Genomic DNA, 21,573 nt, shown 5'->3' with positions numbered 1-21,573 from the left:
ATCCTGAACATAGCGGCGTTGTCATCTCTGTGAATCTACAGACCTGAATGTCTCTTAAACACTGTGCAACATGCCAAATTTTGAAGCGTTTAAGGATATATTTATGGTTGTCTTATGTATGTCCAGGTTCTGATAAATGGAGTGTGGATCTTTGTGTCTCCTCCTCGAGCAGTGCATCATTACCCCACGAGAGATGACAATCACCTCGTCTGCTCGTCTCACATAGATGCATCCTACATGATAGCATTTGGCTATCCTATTGTCTTAATCGTTGTATGCACGGTGTATGCTGTGCTAACCCGAAAGATTCCAGAGGCTTTCAATGAGAGTAAGCATATTGGTAAGTAGACATTTTAGACTAATTTTATAATATTTTTATAACAGACTAAAAAGCTTTTAAAGCAATTTAAACACTCTGCTTTACTTTAAAATACACTATCTGTAAACAGCTTCTACAAAATTAAATTATTTTAATTTTAAGGGGTGATCAAAAAGTTTCCGTTCGACGGCCGTACATTTCTGAATCGGGATGCCATCAGACAACATCGCCATGAGCATTGAGGCACTCATCCCACCGACACACCCGTGTGGTAAAACACCATATCCTGATGCGTGAAGAAGCCCGTAACCGCCTGCTGCACATCCTCCTCCGACAGGAAGCGTCGACCCGGATTCTGATGTCCAGATCCATTGATAGCACACGAATGACTATGCACCGGTCCGCCCTAATCGCCTCATCACCACCCTCTTGTAGTTGTCAGTAATGGATGAGGCTGAACTCCCAGATCCACCGACGTCTCGTGTCAAAACGCGACCCGCACGGAACTTCGTGCACCATTCCACAACGGTGGTTTTCGACAGACATGCTGCCCTATACGCAAGTCTTTATTCTCCGGTGGATGTTCACCGGTGTTTGCTCTTCGGTAGCCAAGAACAGAATAACAGCACGTTGGTCCTGTTTGGACGCATTTGGTAATAACGTCGCCATAGTTCACGTGGCCGCATTTAGCGCACGGACCTTGGCACGATACGACTGTCACACTAATCCCTTCGCCTACATATCCGTGCTTATCTCCCCGCATCCGAGTCGCGCTACGTTGCACCTCCGCTGCAGCAACGCCCTCAAACGGAAACTTTCTGATCACGCCTTATATCACAGTTACGAATAGCTTATACTCCTATATGCACTGCAAGTGAGAGACGAATTTCAGCTGTGTTAGTATCTGCATAGTCCTCAGACGTTCCTGACTTCTGTCATAATCACGTAGTGCCATCTATGGAATATGAAGTGTATTTTTGGTACTAGAATGTAATTGGTTTAAAATAGATATTTTTCCAAACCGAACGAGCTGGCTGCGCTTTTGGAGCCATGTAGCTGTTAGCTTACATTCGGGAGATGGTGGGTTCGAACGCCACTGTATCGGCATCAATGAAGGTGGTTTTCCGTGCTTTCCCATTTTCAGATGTGGCAAATGCTGGAGTTGTATCTTAACTAACGCCACAGTCGCTTACTTCCAAGCCTTAGCCTTGTCCTATACCATTGTCATCTTAAGACCTGTCTGATTCGGTGTGACACGAAACCAATAGCAAAGTAAATTAATCTTCGTACAGACCATGAAGTCCCATGGAGGTGTGGAAGGTAAAGGTTTCCACTATCCGTAACCTCGACACTTGGTGGGGTAGAGTGGTTTGCTCTACGGCCGGCTGTCTTTGCCCCCAGGAATTAATCTGGTTCTCTGTTTTGGTGTAGGCTGAGTGAACCTCAGGGCCGTATGCACCGCCTGAAGTGGAAATCTGGTTTCTTAAATTGTTCAGCTTCTTGGCGAGGAAATGAACCCACGTCCTTCCGGGTGAATCGAGCTCGCCTTTACCGCCTCAGCCAGGCAGCTCCTACGTAAAACCAATAGCAAAAGGAAAAATATCGGTTTTTTTTATTAGAAACAATCTTGCCTACTGTCTGGTGACGGACAGAGTGCGCTGTTTATTGGACAAATAGCCGGTTCCGGTAAGATACAGTGTGTAGCCTGTACTGTGTCCTCTAGCACGAGCTCGAACACGTTTATCACTCTCATTTTTCAGTCTCAATCTCACCCTTAGCTTTGACGATATGAAAATCGCTGAGGTATGAACGGTCTGCTAATGCCATTCCTCGTGCAACCAGTCCCTGTGATGAATTGTGTCAAAGTGTTCTTCATAATGTTGGTTAGTGTAGGGATTTATTTTTCAATTTGATTTAAGTTACGTCGCACCGTTCTTAGGGTGAAGATAGGATAGGAAAGGGCAAGGAGTGGGAAGGAAGCGGCCGTGGCGTTAATTAAGGTACAGCCCCAGAATTTACCTGATGTGGAAATGGGAAACCACGGAAAACCATATTAAGGGCTGCCGACAGTGGGATTCGAACCTACTATTTCCCGAACGAAAGCTCAAAGCTGCGCGAATAATCGCACGCCCAACTTTCTCGGTGTGTATGGATTTCAATGGGCTTTGTAAACTTGTACGCAACAACACATTCTTGCTCTGTGAGGAAAAACAACGGGAAACTACATCACCCATAATTTCCTTATACACCTAGGCTCCTTATGACAGCTGATGGTGAATCTGTTCAGGATCAACCAGCCTTTAAGTAGAGGACCTAACGCATCGGGTGTATTATGTCACATGGGAAACAAAAACGAGCAGGGCCGAGCTCGATAGCTGCAGTCGCTTAAGTGCGGCCAGTATCCAGTATTCGGGAGATAGTAGGTTCGAACCCCACTGTCGGCAGCCCTGAAAATGGTTTTCCGTGGTTTCCCATTTTCACACCAGGCAAATGCTGGGGCTGTACCTTAATTACGGCCACGACCGCTTCCTTCCCACTCCTAGCCTTTTCCTGTCCCATCGTCGCCGTAAGACCTATCTGTGTCGGTACGACGTAAAACAACTAGCAAAAAAACGAGCAGGGATGTCGGAGATATCGGAATTAACACTGCTTGTATTGAGAATCCAATTTCTGTAACTACGCTGCACATAGTACTAGTACAATAAGAGTTACTCTCAGATATTCAGGACCGTAACGGAATTGCTATGCATTGTATTAAGAGATAATTGTTTATACTATTCTTAATCCATTAGAATTCTGAGCATGTTTTGATGATGAAATTCAACTTTACTCTAACATCAATGTACAGTAAATCTGCTTAGGCTACATTTTTACCAGTTCATCTGACTTTGTTGAATTTTAGTATTGATGTTGGTTCTTTACACTGTTCCAGGTTTCACTATGTACACAACATGCGTCATCTGGTTGGCATTTGTACCTCTCTACTTCGGTACAGGAAACCACGTACCTCTTAGGATCACCAGTATGTCTGTTACCATCAGCCTGTCCGCCAGTGTTACTTTAGCATGTCTCTTCTCTCCAAAGCTCTACATAATCATCGTACGTCCTGAGCGCAATGTTCGACAAAGCATGATGCCGGTAACTATACCTCAAGTGATCTATTCATTATACATAATAATATAGTGAATATGGTAATTATTGCAGGCTATCATGTGTATGCATAACATATTTCATTTTTATGAGAAAAGCTCTCCTAGAGACTTTTGACCCGGTTGTGTTGTACAGAAAAAGCTCATCATTATGAACTGTTTCTTATAAAAGATACATTTCACTTTAGACAGCAAGGCATCTAACTCTACTGTCCATTGCTTGGCGGGAAAGTTTTTTCTGAACTGTACTGTACGCGCACTTTTTAGTGATAGATTTTGTACTGGTGACGAGTAAGAAGGGAGCATTGCCGGTTCCGGTAAATACGGCCAACAGAATGGAAATGAAATCTGAATTGAATCGATAATATGGTCGATCGATATGATTTTTCTAAACCTTTATTATCTTAACGCCAACAACTGTGTCACACACACAATATATAATACTATATAATATTTCCCGATGCGAAACGTGTTCCTAGCATGAATTCTATAGTTTGGTTTTGCTGTGTAAACAACAACAGTACGAGTACGTAAAGTGTACGCCAGATGTCGCACAGCGATGATAAGCGATTCTTAGTTTGTGTTTCATAGGTTGCCAATACGAATCTCGAAGATAACCGAAGTCGACCGATTCAGGACTAGGGTGTAAATCTATCGCTAAAACGTGCGCAGATAGTACAGCGTTATTCACCTAAAATATTTCTGAAATAAATTATAAACAAGGGCTCATAATTGTAGCCCATGCACATATTTTTATAATTGTTAGGATGGGTATTATTTTAGAAAGTTACATTTTATTTTGTTAATGTTGATAGAATAAATTAGAATGGCAATGGTGGTTTTACTTCAGGATTCTAGTACAAGTAGCTTACGAACTATCGTAGTTTGAAAACTGCAAATACCGACAGGTGTCTACTCCATTTAACTGCGCAGTTATGAGGCTATGATGTTCTTAGGTTTGTTTCCTTTACAGTACACTGGTTTCCTTGTGAATTCCTTGTCGCGTACGTTGTGATAGTTCAAGAAGTAGGACGTGGTGGAAGATGGTATTTAGCAATTCTGAAAAATCTGACACGTTAATGGTGTGTGGAGAATGCAGGAAGAATGCTGTTCGTTCTTGTGCTCTGCACGCTGAACAATGTCCCAGTAGACGTCAACCATCTCGACAATTATTTGTAAACCTCTTCTACCAATTACGTGAAACTGGAAGTTTAACATCTAGGAGACGTATCAGAAAACAAACGAGTGATTGGGGAAAAGGGTGAAATTAATGTTCTAGCTGCTGTTGATGTAGATCCGCACGTTTTAGTTCCCGTGCAATCACATGAGAAAGTAGCATGTGTCAGGCTAGTGTTTTTTTTTGCTAGTGGCTTTACGTCGCACCGACACAGATAGGTCTTATGGCGACGACGGGATATGAAAGGGCTAGGAGTTGGAAGGAAGCAGTCGTGGCCTTAATTAAGGTACAGCCCCAGCATTTGCCTGGTGTGAAAATGGTAAACCACGGAAAACCATCTTCAGGGCTGCCGACAGTGGGATTCGAACCCAATATCTCCCGGATGCAAGTTCCTAGTTGCGCGCCTCTAGCCGCGCGGCTAGCTCGCCCGGTCAGGCAAGTGTACTGCGCATCCTCCACCGTCATCCGTTTCATCCATATCATACCCCTGTCCGTCGACAGCTCCATGAAAAATATTTTGGGAATTGTGTTAACTTTTGTACATGGTCATTAATACAAGGTATGGAATAATGAACCATCAGCTCATTGGCCCGTTTTTTTTTCATAGAAGGAACACTAGATTTTCAAAAATATCTCAACCTCCTAACAGGTCAACATCCACAGATGTTAGAAGACGTTCCACTGCAGACGAGCAGGAACATAATGAGTGTCCAGCGCATAGTGCACAACGTACTACACCTTGTTTTCACCAATTGTCTCCAAATCGTTGGATTGAACCAAGGGCAGCTCGTTCACCAGATTTAACCACTTTAGATTTTTCTCTGGAGAAAGCTAAAAGACACTGTTTAAAAGGTCGTACCGATTACACCCGATGATATGAAACGATGTATTACTGCTGCCTGCGCTGACATTTCTGATGAAATGTTAGGACGTGAGTATTACTCTTTACATGGCAGACTGGAAGCTTGTACTGAAGCTGGTGATGGTCATTTAGAACATAGCCTTTGAAGGCAATTTCTCTTTCTTCTTCAAAATGCAGAGAATTTGTTTATTCGCTTTTCCTTAAGTTAGTATTGACACATGGAGTAATTTTTGTGATATATGAAGCCATCTCTTTTCAGTTTCGACTCACTTATTAAAAAAATAGAGCAGACAAATTCCGGTAACAATTTTCAAATTACGATAGATCGTAAACTACTTGCACTAGAATCCTAAGAAAATTTTCAGCCTGTTTCTAGTCATTCGAAAGGGTCAGGAATGGAATGAATGAAGCCCCATCTAGCGGCGAGGATAGGAATTGTGCCAGCTGCCAAAGGCTGTTGCCCTCCTTTGGGGCAATTCATTGACTGACAGGTAAAATGAAATGATATTGGAGAGTGTTTCTGGAATGAAAAATGACAGTGAAAACCGAAGTACCCGGAGAAAAACCTGTCCCGCCTCCGCAGTGTCCAGCAAATATCTCACATAAAGTGACCGGGATTTGAATCACGGAACCCAGCGGTGAGAGGCCGGCGCGCTGCCGCCTAGCCCACGGAGGCTCCCAGAAAACACCATTACCTTCATAATTTACTCTAGTTTTGTTTTGTTAATGTCAATGGACACTGTTTCACTTGAAAAATGAAACATTCTAACATGAACACATATTCTAACAATGATTAAATTCTGTGTATGAACTACAACTGTGAGTCTTTAGTTAGCCTTCATGTCTGTGAAAACAGCACATCAGTAGCAACTTTCATTTCAGAAATATTTGGGGTAAAACTCCTTTTCTTTTTTTGCTATTTGCTTTACGTCGCGCCGACACTGATAAGTCTTATGGCGACGATGGGACAGGAAAGGCCTAGGAATGAGAAGGAAGCGGCCGTGGCATTAATTAAGGTACAGCCCCAGCATTTGCCTGGTGTGAAAATGGGAAACCACGGAAAACCATCTTCAGGGCTGCCGACAGTGGGGTTCGAACCTACTGTCTCCCGAATACTGGATACTGGCCGCACTTAAGCGACTTCAGCTATCGAGCTCGGTGGTAAAACTTTTAGGTGATTCACCCTATATAGTTGAATCCCACTGAAAATTGATCTAAAACATGTCCACGTTTCCAATTCCAGTAAACAGAATCTCAAAATACTCCATCCACCTAATGTTTACTGAATATTATATACTGTACAATAAATTTCCCTGTCCAACTCATAAAGGGGTTCTTTTAAATTTCGGTCATTTTTACCACCTTTTGTGAAAGAATAATGTAATTCTGCGACCTGACCGAAAATTATTTTTATTTATTCGGCAAATGTCATGCTTAAGGCCCTCTGAAGTCTGAAGTTCTTCTCACCCCGTGTAGGTGGGAGCATAAAACGCGTTCACGATGTCCGCGCTTATACTAAAGCGTGACTGAATAGTGCAACCCCAGGACACTACTTGGGAGCATGGGTTGAATCCCACGGGGCGCATACCTGAGGCTGACAATTGCTTCCACTTACTTATGCCTGACACTTTTCGTCATCATTCCTTTGATCAATTCCTATTCCCTTTCAACAACTGACGGTATCAAGTTTACGAGTCCTAGGGATTCTTGGATTTTCATGACTTTCGTGGCCTTTTCCATTCTTTCTTTATTTATTTATTTATTTATTTATTTATTTATTTATTTATTTATTTATTTATTTATTTATTTATTTCAGCTATTGCTTCATCATTCGAAGAATCAGACTTCTCTCCATTTCCACTTCTGATTACTTGTAACAGGGGAAGGTTTTCTATTGTACTTCATCCAAAATAGTCTCCTCCACGTATTATTCCCCACATACTGAAGAGCCCTCAATTAAATGAAGGAGAGCCTGTCGCACTCCTCTGGGGCAATTATTAATGAATGACAGATGAAATGACATTGGAGAGTGTTGCTGGAATGAAATATGACAGGGAAAACCGAAGTACCCGGAGAAAAACCTGTCCCGTCTCTGCTTTGTCCAGCACAAATCTCACATGTAGTAACCGGGAATTGACCACGGAACCCAGCGGTGAGAGGCGGGCGCACTGCTGCCTGAGCCACGGACGCTCCTCGGTGTAACGTAAGGAAGTAAAGTGAACACTGTAAACCTTCATTGAAGACTTTGACACGTATGTTAACTTTCGAAGTGGAACAGCCGTACCCAAGTATTAAACTTCTAGAATGTCCCACGTGTGTTCGCTTCGTGGTTGAATCGGTTAAGGGCTGGAGCAGATGATCTAGGATTATCCGCAGAATAGTGGTTCGAATGTAGCACAAGGCAAAATTTTTGAACGACTGAGGTGCTCCACTTTAGCTTAGCGGGGATACAAAAATAATCAATATTTCTTGCTATTGCTTTTAAGGCGTGCGTTCTGATTTGGCGTCTTTCCCCTAAGGATGGATGGGGGAAGTATTGTGAAGGAAATCGGCCTTGGTCTTTTATTAAGGTACCGTCCCGGCATGCGCCTGGTGGTGAAAATGGGAAACGGAGGAAAACCGTTTCCAGGACGGCCAGCATGGGATTCGATTCCACAACCCACCGACTCCAAAGCACGCAAATAATAATCCATACCAACCAGGTCACATCACAGCACTTATTCATTCCCTCACGATGTATTCCTGCGAAGAGCAACGTTCAATTGTTGCTAATTTATGGAGAAAGTGCGGTCGAATTAAAATGTAACGCTCCGTAACGGTAAAAATTTAAATGAGTAGAGGTGGTTTCGATTCCCACCTCAGCCATCCTGGAAGTGGTATTCTGTGGTTTCCCAATTCTCCTCCAGGCAAATGCCGGGATGGTACCTAACTTGAGGCCACGGCCGCTTCCTTCCCACTTCCTAGTCTATCCCTTCCAATCTTCCCATCCCCCCGCAAGGCCCCTGTTCAGCATAGAAGGTGAGGCCGCCTGGGCGAGTTACTGGCCATCCTCCCCAGTTGTATCCCACGACCTAGAGTCTGAAGCTCCAGGACACTGTCCTTGAGGCGGTAGAGGTGGGATCCCTCGCTGAATCCGAGGGAAAAACCGACCCTGGAGGGTAAACAGATAAAGAAGGAGAAGAGGAAGAAAAAGAACAGTCGAAAAGAAACATTGTGCTGACCACCTATTCGGTATTCTGCAGTCGTCCAAGCTCAATATTAGTTGGATCCCTCGAATTTAGATAGATAATTCTTTATATCCCAGGGCGTGTACATAATGCTGCGTACTGGTAGATCTGCTTCAGGCCTTACCTAACCTTCTGAAAACGACTAAATAGGTAGGAATTGCACTTAGGTTCATCAATAACTCCACTGATTCTAAAATATCTAACTATATTCTCAATAAAATCCGTGCACGAGCACCTCATTAACACACCAAAATACACTTATAAAACACAAACAAAATATTACTGGAAGACTCCATATTTACAACAACAACAAAGAAAACAGTGGGAAAACGAAAGCGAGAACTAAGCCACCATTTGTAGTTAGTTCGTTGAACAATGTACATATATGTAGATAAGTACCCTTCACTGTCTCTGTATTAACACGACTTGCCGATTCTCATAATCGGCACTTATAACATCACACAGATACTGTACCTCGTAATACTGTGTTCACAGGCTTTATCACTTGTTGTAAAGATATATACATTTGAGCAACACACGCTTGTCGTTCCTGAACATAAATTATGCAAAGTCTGAGATATAGCACTTCCCAGCTTTCAGCAACATTTACGTAGTAATACCAGGCCGCCACAAAGAGATACAATACTCAGTGCGTAAGCACAAACAACGTTCCAATAACGTTTGAAGTCTAGTCCAGTATATGGCAGCAGTGTCACTCCAGTACCGTATATCCAGTTTCACTCCCGTGTGTGTTAGCACTCCTTCGTGACTGTACAGTGTGTGTGGTTGACTTCCGCTGTGATGTCGAAGTATATAAAGACCTCAGCTCTCACATGATACGCCGAGATTGATCCTGGCCAGACAATCATGGTAGATCCTGGTCCCAATAAAATAACAAACACTAGGGTGTTTCCTATGCGTCATAGAACTTTCCGAGTACAACAATAAGCTCATCTCATCAGACACTGGGATGGCCGCATGATTCATACAAATTACCAGAGTTATTAAAGCAATGTTTTCCCAGCCGTTGTACAAAACAAATTACTCATACTGCATATGGAGATCTCCCAGCTTACAAATAGCAATGTCAAAATACAGAAATGAAATACTGATCATCATAATAATACTAATAATACTAATAATAATAATAATAATCGAATACTGACAATAATATCTCTTATTTCTACATATAGTGCGATGGTGTGATATATGTACTATCACATAACGCCCCTTTGGTGAATCGAATATTATGATTCACCATAAAACAGAACTTCATATATGATATAACTGAACACTTAAATTACTATGATAAAGATAATGATATACATTGCGTCTACTGCGTTGTATTCGCACACGCGAAATACAATTTTTCCAAACAATAATCATATGGTTATATACAAACAGCACTGATTGTTTCATACACCATTGAACACAATCCCTTCTTACTACTGTACACTTAATTCAAAATTCATAATATATGCATCCAAGGTGCAGATCCTATCTCTTATATCTGCGAAGACTATAGATATTAAATGTCCCAAGGACGTTGTCGTCAGAAGTTAGAAGTCGATAAACACACTTGCCTATTCTACTGTCCACAGTATACGGACCATGATATAAATGAGAAAAACTATACATAAATTTAACATCAGCATCGATAGACGAGGAATGCGTACCGTAATAAAATCTCGTCGTCATCATCATCATGTTGGCCAAACCTATGCAGCATTGTTTCAGCATCAACCACCAGACACGTAGCTGTAACAACTGCCAAACGTCTCTCTCACTCTCGCTTCAGGTTGGTCAACTTATGCATCTTCGTTTTTATATCGACTACCGTGGTCTGCCACACACGCGCACACACACAGCTCCATGTGGCAAAACGTTTACTAATTTTTTCCACCTGAATGCGGCTCAAACTTCTTCACAGAGTTTACACACTAACAACATTTAACACACTGCTCCAATACTATCACCCAGAGCCATCTACAGTTAAACCCGGAAGGTACGCTTGGCAACGCTGTACCCATCTGTCAAGCGGATGCCGAGAGGAAAGGGGGCGTGTCCGACTTTGAATGACTTGTGGCTTCACCGATATTCACTAAATTTAGACCAACGCGATGATTATGATAAATGCACATTCTTCGTAAAAATGGTACTAAGAAACACCACGCATCAGTAAATACATTCACTGAAGTTAGAAATACACATTTTACATGAATAAAAACAATACACTTTAAGAACAGTACTCACAAGCTCAATTATTGTGGAGTGTTGACAGCTTCCTCCGTTTAGTGTTTTTATCCTCACTGCTGACATAACTTGTGTTCTTCATCTTCTTTCAGAACTTATTTAATACGAGAGTGGAAAATGTAGGCAATAAACAATCCATCGCATCATTATTGTCACGCCCACAATCACGGCGTTAAAACCAGAAATGTTGATTGTCATCTCTTCCTAAAGCAGCTCAGGATAGAGAGAACAGAAATCCTTTATAATTTTCACAAACCAGGTATACCACTGTTCTGCAGACACCACACACAACACAATCTGATGGCACCTCTCTGAAATTCTTCAAAACAGGGATCACCTGTTTCATTACTCTGCAGGAGACCTAAACAAGTGTCACAGATTATCCTCCTGGACATTGTACTTGGTGTATACCCAGAAATGTACAGTATATTACCCCTGACATCTCAGAAAGCCCACCAAATAATTCACATGATAAAAGTGAGTCTAACTTGTTTATTACTTCCATATTGCGCCCAGTAGTATCTGTCTTGATTTGGCTACAACCAAATCGCACATTTTCCATACCATCACCACCACCGCAACCCTAGAACACACTTAATCCTAATTTTCATCTCACTTTCTAGGACTTGAAGTGCAGTAACATTGTAGTTACAACCAATAAGCTGTAAGTGCTGACTAAACCTTCTTTCTAAGGTTCACTTTGAAACTTTCTTGACAGTAAATAATTTGCTTTCACAGTTCCAAACGAAACTTCCTGAGTAACTCTTCTTCCTTTTAGTGCAAAGTTCGAATTGTTCCCTTAAAAATATGAGGTAAGACAAATTGTGTGCTTTCACTGATTACCTTACGATACTCTATGAGACTGTGAAGCATTTTAATAGATTTATTTGTACACATTTAACAATAACACTACAAGAAGTGGTTCCTATATAGTTTAATAAATATGCATTTAGTTGAGACCACATTGATATTTTATCATCTGCTAAACTTGTCATTTCTTTTACCAGCACCTGATAACTATTAACATTTTATACAGTGACATTCATATCTTGGTGAATTTTGAGTAAATAGGTTGCATTTGGCATAACATCCATCTACTTGTTTACCCTACTCTACATTTCCACATTTGTACATTCAAGTTTTCTTTTAGCACTTTTCGATGACAGATATTCGGAAAATTTGGGAGAAGCTCATTAGGTTTAGGTGGTAGTATAGATACGTTGACTTTACTATCACAAATTTTATCCCCTGTTGAAAAACTTTCGTGTGTGACATAGTTTGTGCATTCGACTGATTCCTTACCAGGTTCCCAATTATCCCGATTAAAATGACAAATCCATTTTTATTTTAACTCCTCGTCTGAAGGAAACCTAAACGAGGTAACAAAACCCCTTTTTATATATTATAGTTATTACGATACATGGGAAAGCAACATACTCTGTGCATCTGCAAATACACGAAACGTTTTATTAATAAGACAAATTCAGTCCAAATCCTCACACGTAATAACGTTATTGATTTAACGTCCCGCTAACTACTTTTACGATTTTCGGGAGACACCGAGATGCCGGAAATTTGTCCTGGATGAGTTCTTTTACGTTTCAATAAATCTACCGACACGAGGCTGACGTATTTCAGCACCTTCAAATACCACCGGACTGATATGGGCTTAGAAAGCCAGCTCTACAGTCCAAGTTACTCAGCCCTGCTTAGCCTTCACATTAGTTCGATAATAGGCTCTGCGTATCCTTGTTCTATTACGTATCTTGTTATATGTACTCGAACATATCCGTGAAAAATTAAACGAAACACGAGACGAAGTTCACTAGACATCAGCATATACGGGTAGCTTCCGCGCTTTCACTTTAGCCTCCACTGAACGTTGCCAAACTTACATGACTTACATGACTTGGGCTTGTAACTATAGTCGGGTATGCCATCACCACATTCATACAACAGCGCCATCAAGTTGGTCAAACCTATGCAGCTCTGGTTTCCACAGTTACCACCAGAGCTCACCGCACATACCGCTCCACGTGCAGACGTCAAACACCACTGACAGCTCGCCAAACATTCGAATTACCCACGTAAACGCGCTTCAGGTTGGCCAACTTAACCATCCTCGTTTCTACATCGACCACAAGAGCCCGCCACACACAGCTCCTTGTGACAAAACGTTTATAAATTGTTTCCACCAGAATGCAGCTCAAACATCTTTCCAGCGTTCAGACACTAACAACATTTAAACACACTTCTCCAATACTAACGCCATATTCACACAACACCATCAGGTTGGCTAAACTTATGCACCACTGCTTCCACAGCTACCACACAGCTCCACGTGAACACCCCTGACAGTCCGCCAAACATTCAAATTACCACTGCACCACATTTCAATTTCCCGCCACACGCCCAACAGCCAATCACAAGCCTTCCTGCCTTAAATTGACCAGTCAGATGCCGATTTGGTCTGGATTTCCCACACACTAACTACTGATATGTATAGGAAAATGAAGAAGATAGGGAGAGTCTACTCTTTTATTACGTACTTTTGTTTCTCATAAATTACGTTAATTTCAATCAGTTGTTAAAAGTTGTTTCCATTTTAAAAATCAAGGTCGGTACACTAATAAACTGTATGATCCCCGAAGATATAAAATCAGATAAATTATTGTCATTAATTCTGAGTCAACTGATGGTACTGTGAAAACGAATACTTCAGAGTTCCAAAGAAATTAAGTTGAAAGGAAAAGGATGCTATCAGTTTCGACCCACCGAAAGGCTCGCCGATCAAAATCTAATACGGTGTGAACTCGAAATATGTGCACCACGCCTCTCTGGAGGCCACACGCCGTAATTTATTATACCGATAAAAATGTCATTTTATTGTTAATTTCGCTTCCACATTTTGGAAATGTCATGTTAATGTGAAGTAGGCTAACTGTTATTCCTGCAGTTTGCTTGCTTGCATAATCTTGTGTTTCAGGCTACTTCTGCTGATATACTTCGGTCAACAGTCGCGAGACTGGCCAAAGCTTGTCTGCACTTCACCATGTCTGAACTCAAAGAAACTCGCAGTTTTAACCACAAATAGTATTTCTTTGGCTCTACTTTTAAAATTAAGGTTTAAGGTAAGATCACTCAGTTCCAAGACACTACCATACAAAATCCTCATCTACAAGTCTCAGCAAACCAAAGCTCGAGTGAAGCTATGTCCAGAACGTACTACGTATATTATCAATGTGTTATGAAAGTGGAATTAAGAGAACGTTTTAAATTCCTAGAGACAAATTATGTGAAAATATTAATACATTATGTGACAGTAAAGTTTTAAATGGGTTGACATTGAAATATTACCCTTTGACAGACTGCTTGATTATAGTATTTAGTTTATTGACCTACCTGACCACGAAACCAAAAAACAGTACAAATATATTATCAGTGAATAAATTAAGGTATTTTCGAGTGAGTGTTTGTAATAAAGTATAGAATTCCTGTTTCAGTGGAAAAGTGACTGTATGTTTAATCAAAACCTTCATTTAGGAAACAGTGAGAATAAATTCCCACAACTCCTAAAACTGTCCTTCTCAGAGTGTTTCGACGAAAATGACACATAATAACAAACAGTTAGTTTTATTTTAAAAACAAACGTGGTCTCATATGAAAGGCTCTATTTGGTTTACATTAGTCGTGTATTTGAGAAGAATCTGAGCTTTAAAATCGACATTGACCATTGTTATCATTTACATTCTTCCATTAGAGAGAACTTGGTACCCGAATAGTGCCGTAAAATCCACTAACTAGTACCGATATGTCAGATTCCCGTTTGGTCGGACGGTTGGTTGGTGGGGAGGGTTAGTTGACACGTTGGTTGGTGTTTAATTCCAGGGCTGTAATGTACAGTAACTCCTGAATCATCGTGAGAACTATTTAAAACGAAATTGGGTAGTACATTAGCACTGATACCATATTTACGCAAGTTATCAAACAAGTGAGAGACCCGAGTACTTACTCAGCGTATGTACACTGATGTGCTTCGTTGTAATGTCGGTACAAATAATGAATGGCTCTGCAATTTAGATAGCAAAATGATGATCGTGATGATGATGGTGATAATGGTTGTTCTTTTAAAGTGTTAAATATCAAGGTCATCGGCCTCGAGAAATGAAAAACTAGTGCCCATGGATAGCTATCAACATCAATTGAAAATTCTAGACCACGGATAACTTAATGAATGATTTACAGCAGTGATCGAACGATCCTGCATCCTAAATTTATGGATATTAGCCAATGTGAACCGTATTTAATCTTGATTGAGCCCATTTATCTCCATACTGTAAATGTACTATATACCTACGTCATTCGTATAACCTTGTGTTCAGACAATTGTTATACTACCACTACGGAGTGATGAAGGATATTCTCCACTATAATCTTGAATATAACATACACTACGAATAAATTTAAATCGGACATTTTATTATTGAATCGTATTCACATCATAACTAAATTAGAGCAGCTGGATATGGAAGATAAGACAGGTGAATACAGTACATCATCGCAAACCGAACGTACACCATGGAAAGTACTTTAAAATGGTCGTACAGATGAATGGATAACCTAAGTAGGGGAATCGCTAGAAATAGCGTGGGGAAATGTTTGATAGGTAAATAGATTTTTAAAATATTAGGTGACAACAAATATCTAGGATAGAGGATTAGAATTACTTTTTTAAAACGCATTTGAGTTGATGGAATAAGATAGCTGAATAATGAAAAGAGAATTGATGTAATTGATTAATACCTCAATGCCTTCAAGAACCCTAAAATGACGGGTGAAAACGGTACCTATTCTCATTCCAACAAAAGAAGATCATCCAGGAGTTAGCTAACTGACTGACATTCAATATATCAATGTGAAAATTTTTAGCGAAATTTTTCCTAAAATGGTGCTTGGAGAAATTTATTAACATTGAACGCATTTGAACATAAGGGATGTTTAAAAGTGAAAATTAAGACTTTTATGATAAACATACAGTATTGAGTCTGTACGTTCTGTTACTTACCGTAGAACTCTATTCTTTCTTAATTCAGGTACTTCTTTCTACAAATCTGACTGTGTCCTCTTAGTCAATTATTAAAGTAGTTGGTTAGATCTGCATTTCTCAAGAATGGAAGTCACTTAATGACTGTGTCTCTAAGTTTCACAGAAATCACAATAGTGTTGTCTTACTTAGTGTATTTTTACTTGGGTATTCTTTTCCCACCAAATTTATATCACAATTTAGTACCATGTAATTATTAAACTTAGTTTTTCTCTTGAAATACTCACTTCTATAAAGCTGCACACCTATTATGTAGACTGGCTGACAAGCAACGTGCAACGAGTTAGCTTATACCGGTAGGTTGACTGATTGACAACGTGCAGATTGATCTGTATTTTGCATTAAGGAACACCGTAAGAATACGGAGTTAATAATTAAAAATACCACAGTATGTCTTCGTTCTGCTCTCTCTTACTACAGTGAAAAAATTGCCTTCTGAAAAGAAGTTTCCTGGATTCATATGAACTTCAAGAAACTTGAAAATTCAACAGTAGCTGTATATTTTTGATTGCCTTATCTGTATCAAAATTTATAATACGGAACAAGTGGCGCATCCTTGCAAGATTGAATGAAGGATATCTTACATGACTGAGCCTAATTCATAATTTATTTTGCAATTTTGTTGACATAAATTGGGATTCTTGAAAGAATTTAGCAGCAAACCAAGTTCGTCTTGTATCAATGCTTATCACTTACTGCTATGTGTTCTGTTTACTTGTGCAGGTTCGCTACAGTGCTATCAAGAGCCCCGCTATGACAGGGACGACTCAGACAGGCAGCATGATGGCTGCAGTAGTATGCCCTCAGAAACCACAACTCATGCCTCCTCTTCAGAGCAGTTCGTCCCAAGGTACACAGAGCGATGGTTAGTATCGGAGTCCAGTTCCATTACAACACAAGGTTGCCTATCCTGTCTTTCGATGAGATATTACTGTAACTGTAAACATTTATTAGGTTTAGATTATATCTCAAGAAATGTTTTAAAAGTAAATATGTATGCATAATAACTGAGTTCTGAATAATATTTCTCTCATATCACGATTGTTAAGTACTTATTCATCGAATTTACAGTAATATACGCGAGGAAGTTTAACAATGGAAATTTCAACTATTACAGAAAGTATTAGTGGTGAGTTTTGTCAAACAATAACTTAGTCGACTATATATACACACACAAGTAGAATGTCCGTCTGATCTTGTTTAACACTGACAGTTTTATGCATTTTACATTGGAGTTAATGTATTTTGAGCTTAATTAGAGCTATCAGTTAATGATTCCTAGATAATTCTGCACCAAGAATGGAAGAATCCTGTTTACCTTCAGAAAAGTGTACAATTCCGCGATTCTCCTCCAAACTATCAAGGAAAGAGAAGTGTTGCTCAAGACTAATCGAGAAATATTTACCGCATTACTACAAGCGTAAATCAGGGTGTACTGTAGTTACAAATTTATTAATTAATGCTTAAGGACGTACCATCAATTGGAACTTAACTAATAACTAAGGCTTTTCATCCGATCAACAATTAAAATTATTTTGAACACCCACAAAAGTGAAATTGCAAGTCCAGCACATGCTGACTGACTGGAAAGTCCGAGTTATTACCTAACACTTCGGCCTGCAAGTAAGCTTTGAAGATTATGGCTTCTAAACAAACCTCAAATTGAAGTGAATAAGAATAATTGGAACTAATTGTTCATGGTGTTTGTGTGATAAGACCCGGCAAGGTAACCAAGTCTTCTCGGGCTGTAGATATAAAAATCAGTTTCGTAAATATATTTGCGTGTATCTGTTATCTGACTCCAGAATTAACCCATATACTATTGCGCTTAGTATATAACATTTAAAGTTTATAATAAGAATTAACACAACACCACAACTGAGAAGATAAATTTGTGAGTTGGTCACTAAGATATTCCAAGCACCTTACGTCAGGTAACAACAATTGTGTAACTTCTATGAAGTATTTACAAGGAAATCGAAGAGGAAGAGGTATTTCTTGCGGCATGTGTAACTACGTAACGACAAAATTACATACAGAAATCCCCATGTGAAGTAAAATGTCGATACCAAATAAATCATATTATTGCCAGACATCCCAGTCTTGTGAAATCGAATCGTCGTGCCATACCCCGCAATAGAGATACGTTATTCCCATCAATCTATATAATTAAAGTATCATGGTATCAAAAACACATACATACATACATTTTCAATGTAACTGGGAAGCTTTGAGTTTTGCTAGACTAACAAGAAGCAGTCGAATAATAATGTTTATTTCAAGATGAGGAGTTCCTACACTATGAGACAACCCCAGAAATATAACTTTTACCCCAAGTGGTGAATTTATTGCAGAGTTGTGAACGTTAGGGAAAAATAAATTCTCATTAAGATGGTGTGCTTAATTTAGATGACGTATAACTAGGAATTATTTATCCCATCGTAAAATGGAAGCGTTGCTATAGAGTGGAAGAATACCTTCAAATGCATCTCACAAGTGCTGTTATTGTTGTGTGTTGGTATATGACTGGTTGAAAATTTTGCTTCGAATAACGGTGTATAAAAATTACTCCCCTAAGTCAAATCCACTATTTTTAAATTACCATTAGAAATGACAAGGAAAGTTTGAACTGACATGCAGAGTGGTAGAATAGATAGAAATGTATTAATTAACTAAAACGAAATCACAAGTAAATAACTATTGCCCTCTTAAATTAAACTTCCGTTAAGGCTTAAAGACTTAGAGAGGCGCATTGAAAAATAGTGTCTCCGACTAAGTGACAAACTGATTGTGAAAGATACTGTACGAGACTTCTGAGGAATACCGTTTGCTGGAAGTAGAACAGAGAAAGAAATAGTTTGAAGTGTTCAATTTTTTGTCAAATCTAGCTTTCGTTGTGTTCTTTGGTGTTTTAGCGGGCAAATCATAAACAGAAAGGGTATCGTAAATCAAGTAATATAGTGCGGTTGAGCTACTGCACTATTCAAGTAATAACTGATCTTGGAAGGCAAGCTGAGACATTGGACTCATATAATTGGTTAAACGTCCCATTTTCAAAATCCACATTATGGACATAACTGCAAATAGCGTGAAAAAGGTCAGATTAACAACGTCACTTGTAAGGTCGTTAGTGTATAGACAGCACGTGTAGAAATGAGGTAAACATGTAAGAGAACACTTTTCTGCTATTGACCATTCGAATTGCGACATTGGTGACAGATGGATGACGACAAGTGGATATCGTCACTCGTGAATCAGAGGGATTTCTCCAGAGTTTGGAAAAAATGTTCAGGTATACACAAATTATTGCTGATCGGCATTGAATGGGAGGTCCTAGCAAAACAGCTCGCAAGGAGGATCGGTAATTGTTGCTTTCAACACGCCGTAGACCCTCTGCTACTGACACCTTATTCCACCAGGATCATCGGAGGGCTACCGGAGTGAATGTGTCAGATCAGGCAGTGTGAAATCGGCTGCACGACGAAGATCTGATATCAAGGAAGCCTGTGTGACAATTTCCCCGTAAACTACACCATACGGCAGCTCATGTGAAGTGATATTAGGAACAGTAGAAGCGTACAACAGGCCCTTCACCCTGGAATGCCATCAGCAGCATGTTTGGTCGATGTACGCCTCTAATTCCTGTTCTGTAACAGAGCCTACCTGTAGTTACTGCATTTGCCGTCAGTTTGGGCGCGGGCTTTACACTAGTGGATAATAATGTTCATGCCCATGGAGCCAGAGTGGTGAGTCAGTTCCTTGGAGACGCATGGCATACAGCGATTGGTGTGGCTGGCACATCCTGAGGGCATGAACTGCATTGAACATGCATGGCATGAGCCGAAGAGAGCAATTACGCATCGCCCTAATCCTCCTGCTAACGTTCACCAAATGGTTGAAGCTGCTGTCAGCTGGCTGTGGAGAGAAGGTGTGGAAGGACAATAGATGAATAACACTGAATGGATTTTTAAAGTAAGAAAGCTCACATTAAGAAGATAAAGTACTAATTGAAGAGGACAAATTAGGTAAAATTTTCGTTTAGAGGAAGAGGAATTAGGGATTGGAATAATTTACCTAGAGAGGTGTTCGATATATTTCTATCTTCTTTGAAATCATTGAAGAAAATACTAGGTGAGCATGTGATACTGAATCTGCCGCCTGGGTGACAGCCCTACATTCATATCAGTTGTGACTGATGATTGATTGAGCTGTCCAAGAGTGGGATAATCTGCCCCAAAGCAAGTTGAATTCCTTGATGCTGAGTATACATCGCCGTGTTCAAGCATGCCCAAAGTGTCTATACAAGGACGTGATCTGCCACACAATCCCATTTTAGCAACTTTGTGCTTTTGTTATGTTTCTATTGTTTTGCATAGTTCACTGCATGTTATTTTTCTTTGTGTATACCATTCGTTATATACTGCATAATGTACGTACATAGCACAAGAAAAAGTACGCTGAACAGGAATATGTACAAAAATTGAGCACTGTATTAACACAAGTCCTCATTTAAGCACCATTAAGCACCAACCGACTGAACATGAATTGGTTCCTTCAACCTTCAGCATAGCAAACGCGTGCTTAATCATCTACACTATGCAGTCGATCTCTCCAGTAACAGTTCAGTTTCATACAGAGGCATATTGACATGGGATGTGAATATAGACATTTTAATTTTATTTTTGCTAGTGGTTCGACCTCGCACTAACACATCGGTGGTTTTCGACGACGCAACGATAGGAAAACACTAGGATTGTGAAGGAAAAGGCCGTGGCCTTAATTAAGGTAAAACTGCAGAATTTGCCTGGTGTGAAAATAATAAACCGTCTTAAGGACTGCCGATGGTGGGGTTCGAATCCACCATCTTCCGAATCTAAGCCCACATTGAAGTGATACGAACCACGAAGCCAAATCGCTCAGTGTCTGTACATAATGTATCAGTTACTCAACACGACCACCAAAAGAGGGGCTGGTAATCTTTATTTCTTACCCCTTAAAAGAACATAGTTCACCATCACAGACTATTAAGTTCATTACCCTCCCCTTGGAGACAATGGTTTGCACTGTTGGAAATGGTCATGGGGCTGCGTGAGAATTACACACTATTGTTTCGAGTGTATGGCATATTTAAGTGGCTGTGGCGAGGTGTTGAAACCTGTGAGTGAGTGGTGGTAGATGACTAGTTGAAGCAAAACTGCAGTCTTGAGTAGTAGAAAAATGCCGAGGTGAATGTGCAATGTGCAAAGCATAAGCAATGGTCTTGACTTAAGATCCGACCTTGAATTTGGCGTCTTTTTAAATTTCATGCGTGGACCAATCAAAGCTGGGAGGCGAAAAAACTGCAAGAATCAAGGCTTAGGAGGACATTCTGGCGAAACTACAAGAATCGAAGCTACAAAGGTAACTAGGCGTAAAAACTGCAAGAATCAAGGCTAAAAAGCCCATTTTAGTGAAACAAATAGATATATAGGCGTAAAAACCA

The 21,573-nt window shown here is 40.1% G+C and overlaps 1 protein-coding gene across 1 annotated transcript in view; it reads left to right on the top strand.

Moving 5' to 3' along the window:
- Positions 1-21,573, top strand: part of mtt (mangetout) — a 1,300,850-nt gene that overhangs the window by 1,239,046 nt on the left and 40,231 nt on the right. Inside the window, exons 11-13 of the mRNA XM_067140048.2 lie at positions 127-340; positions 3,252-3,457; positions 16,815-16,956. Coding sequence (XP_066996149.2) covers positions 127-340; positions 3,252-3,457; positions 16,815-16,956 — 562 coding nt within the window. The remainder of the gene's footprint in view (positions 1-126; positions 341-3,251; positions 3,458-16,814; positions 16,957-21,573) is intronic.

Source organism: Anabrus simplex, chromosome 2 (genome assembly GCF_040414725.1).
Source record: "Anabrus simplex isolate iqAnaSimp1 chromosome 2, ASM4041472v1, whole genome shotgun sequence".
In the NCBI taxonomy this organism is placed as follows: domain Eukaryota; kingdom Metazoa; phylum Arthropoda; class Insecta; order Orthoptera; family Tettigoniidae; genus Anabrus; species Anabrus simplex.
This window is presented reverse-complemented; position numbering and strand designations above follow the sequence as displayed.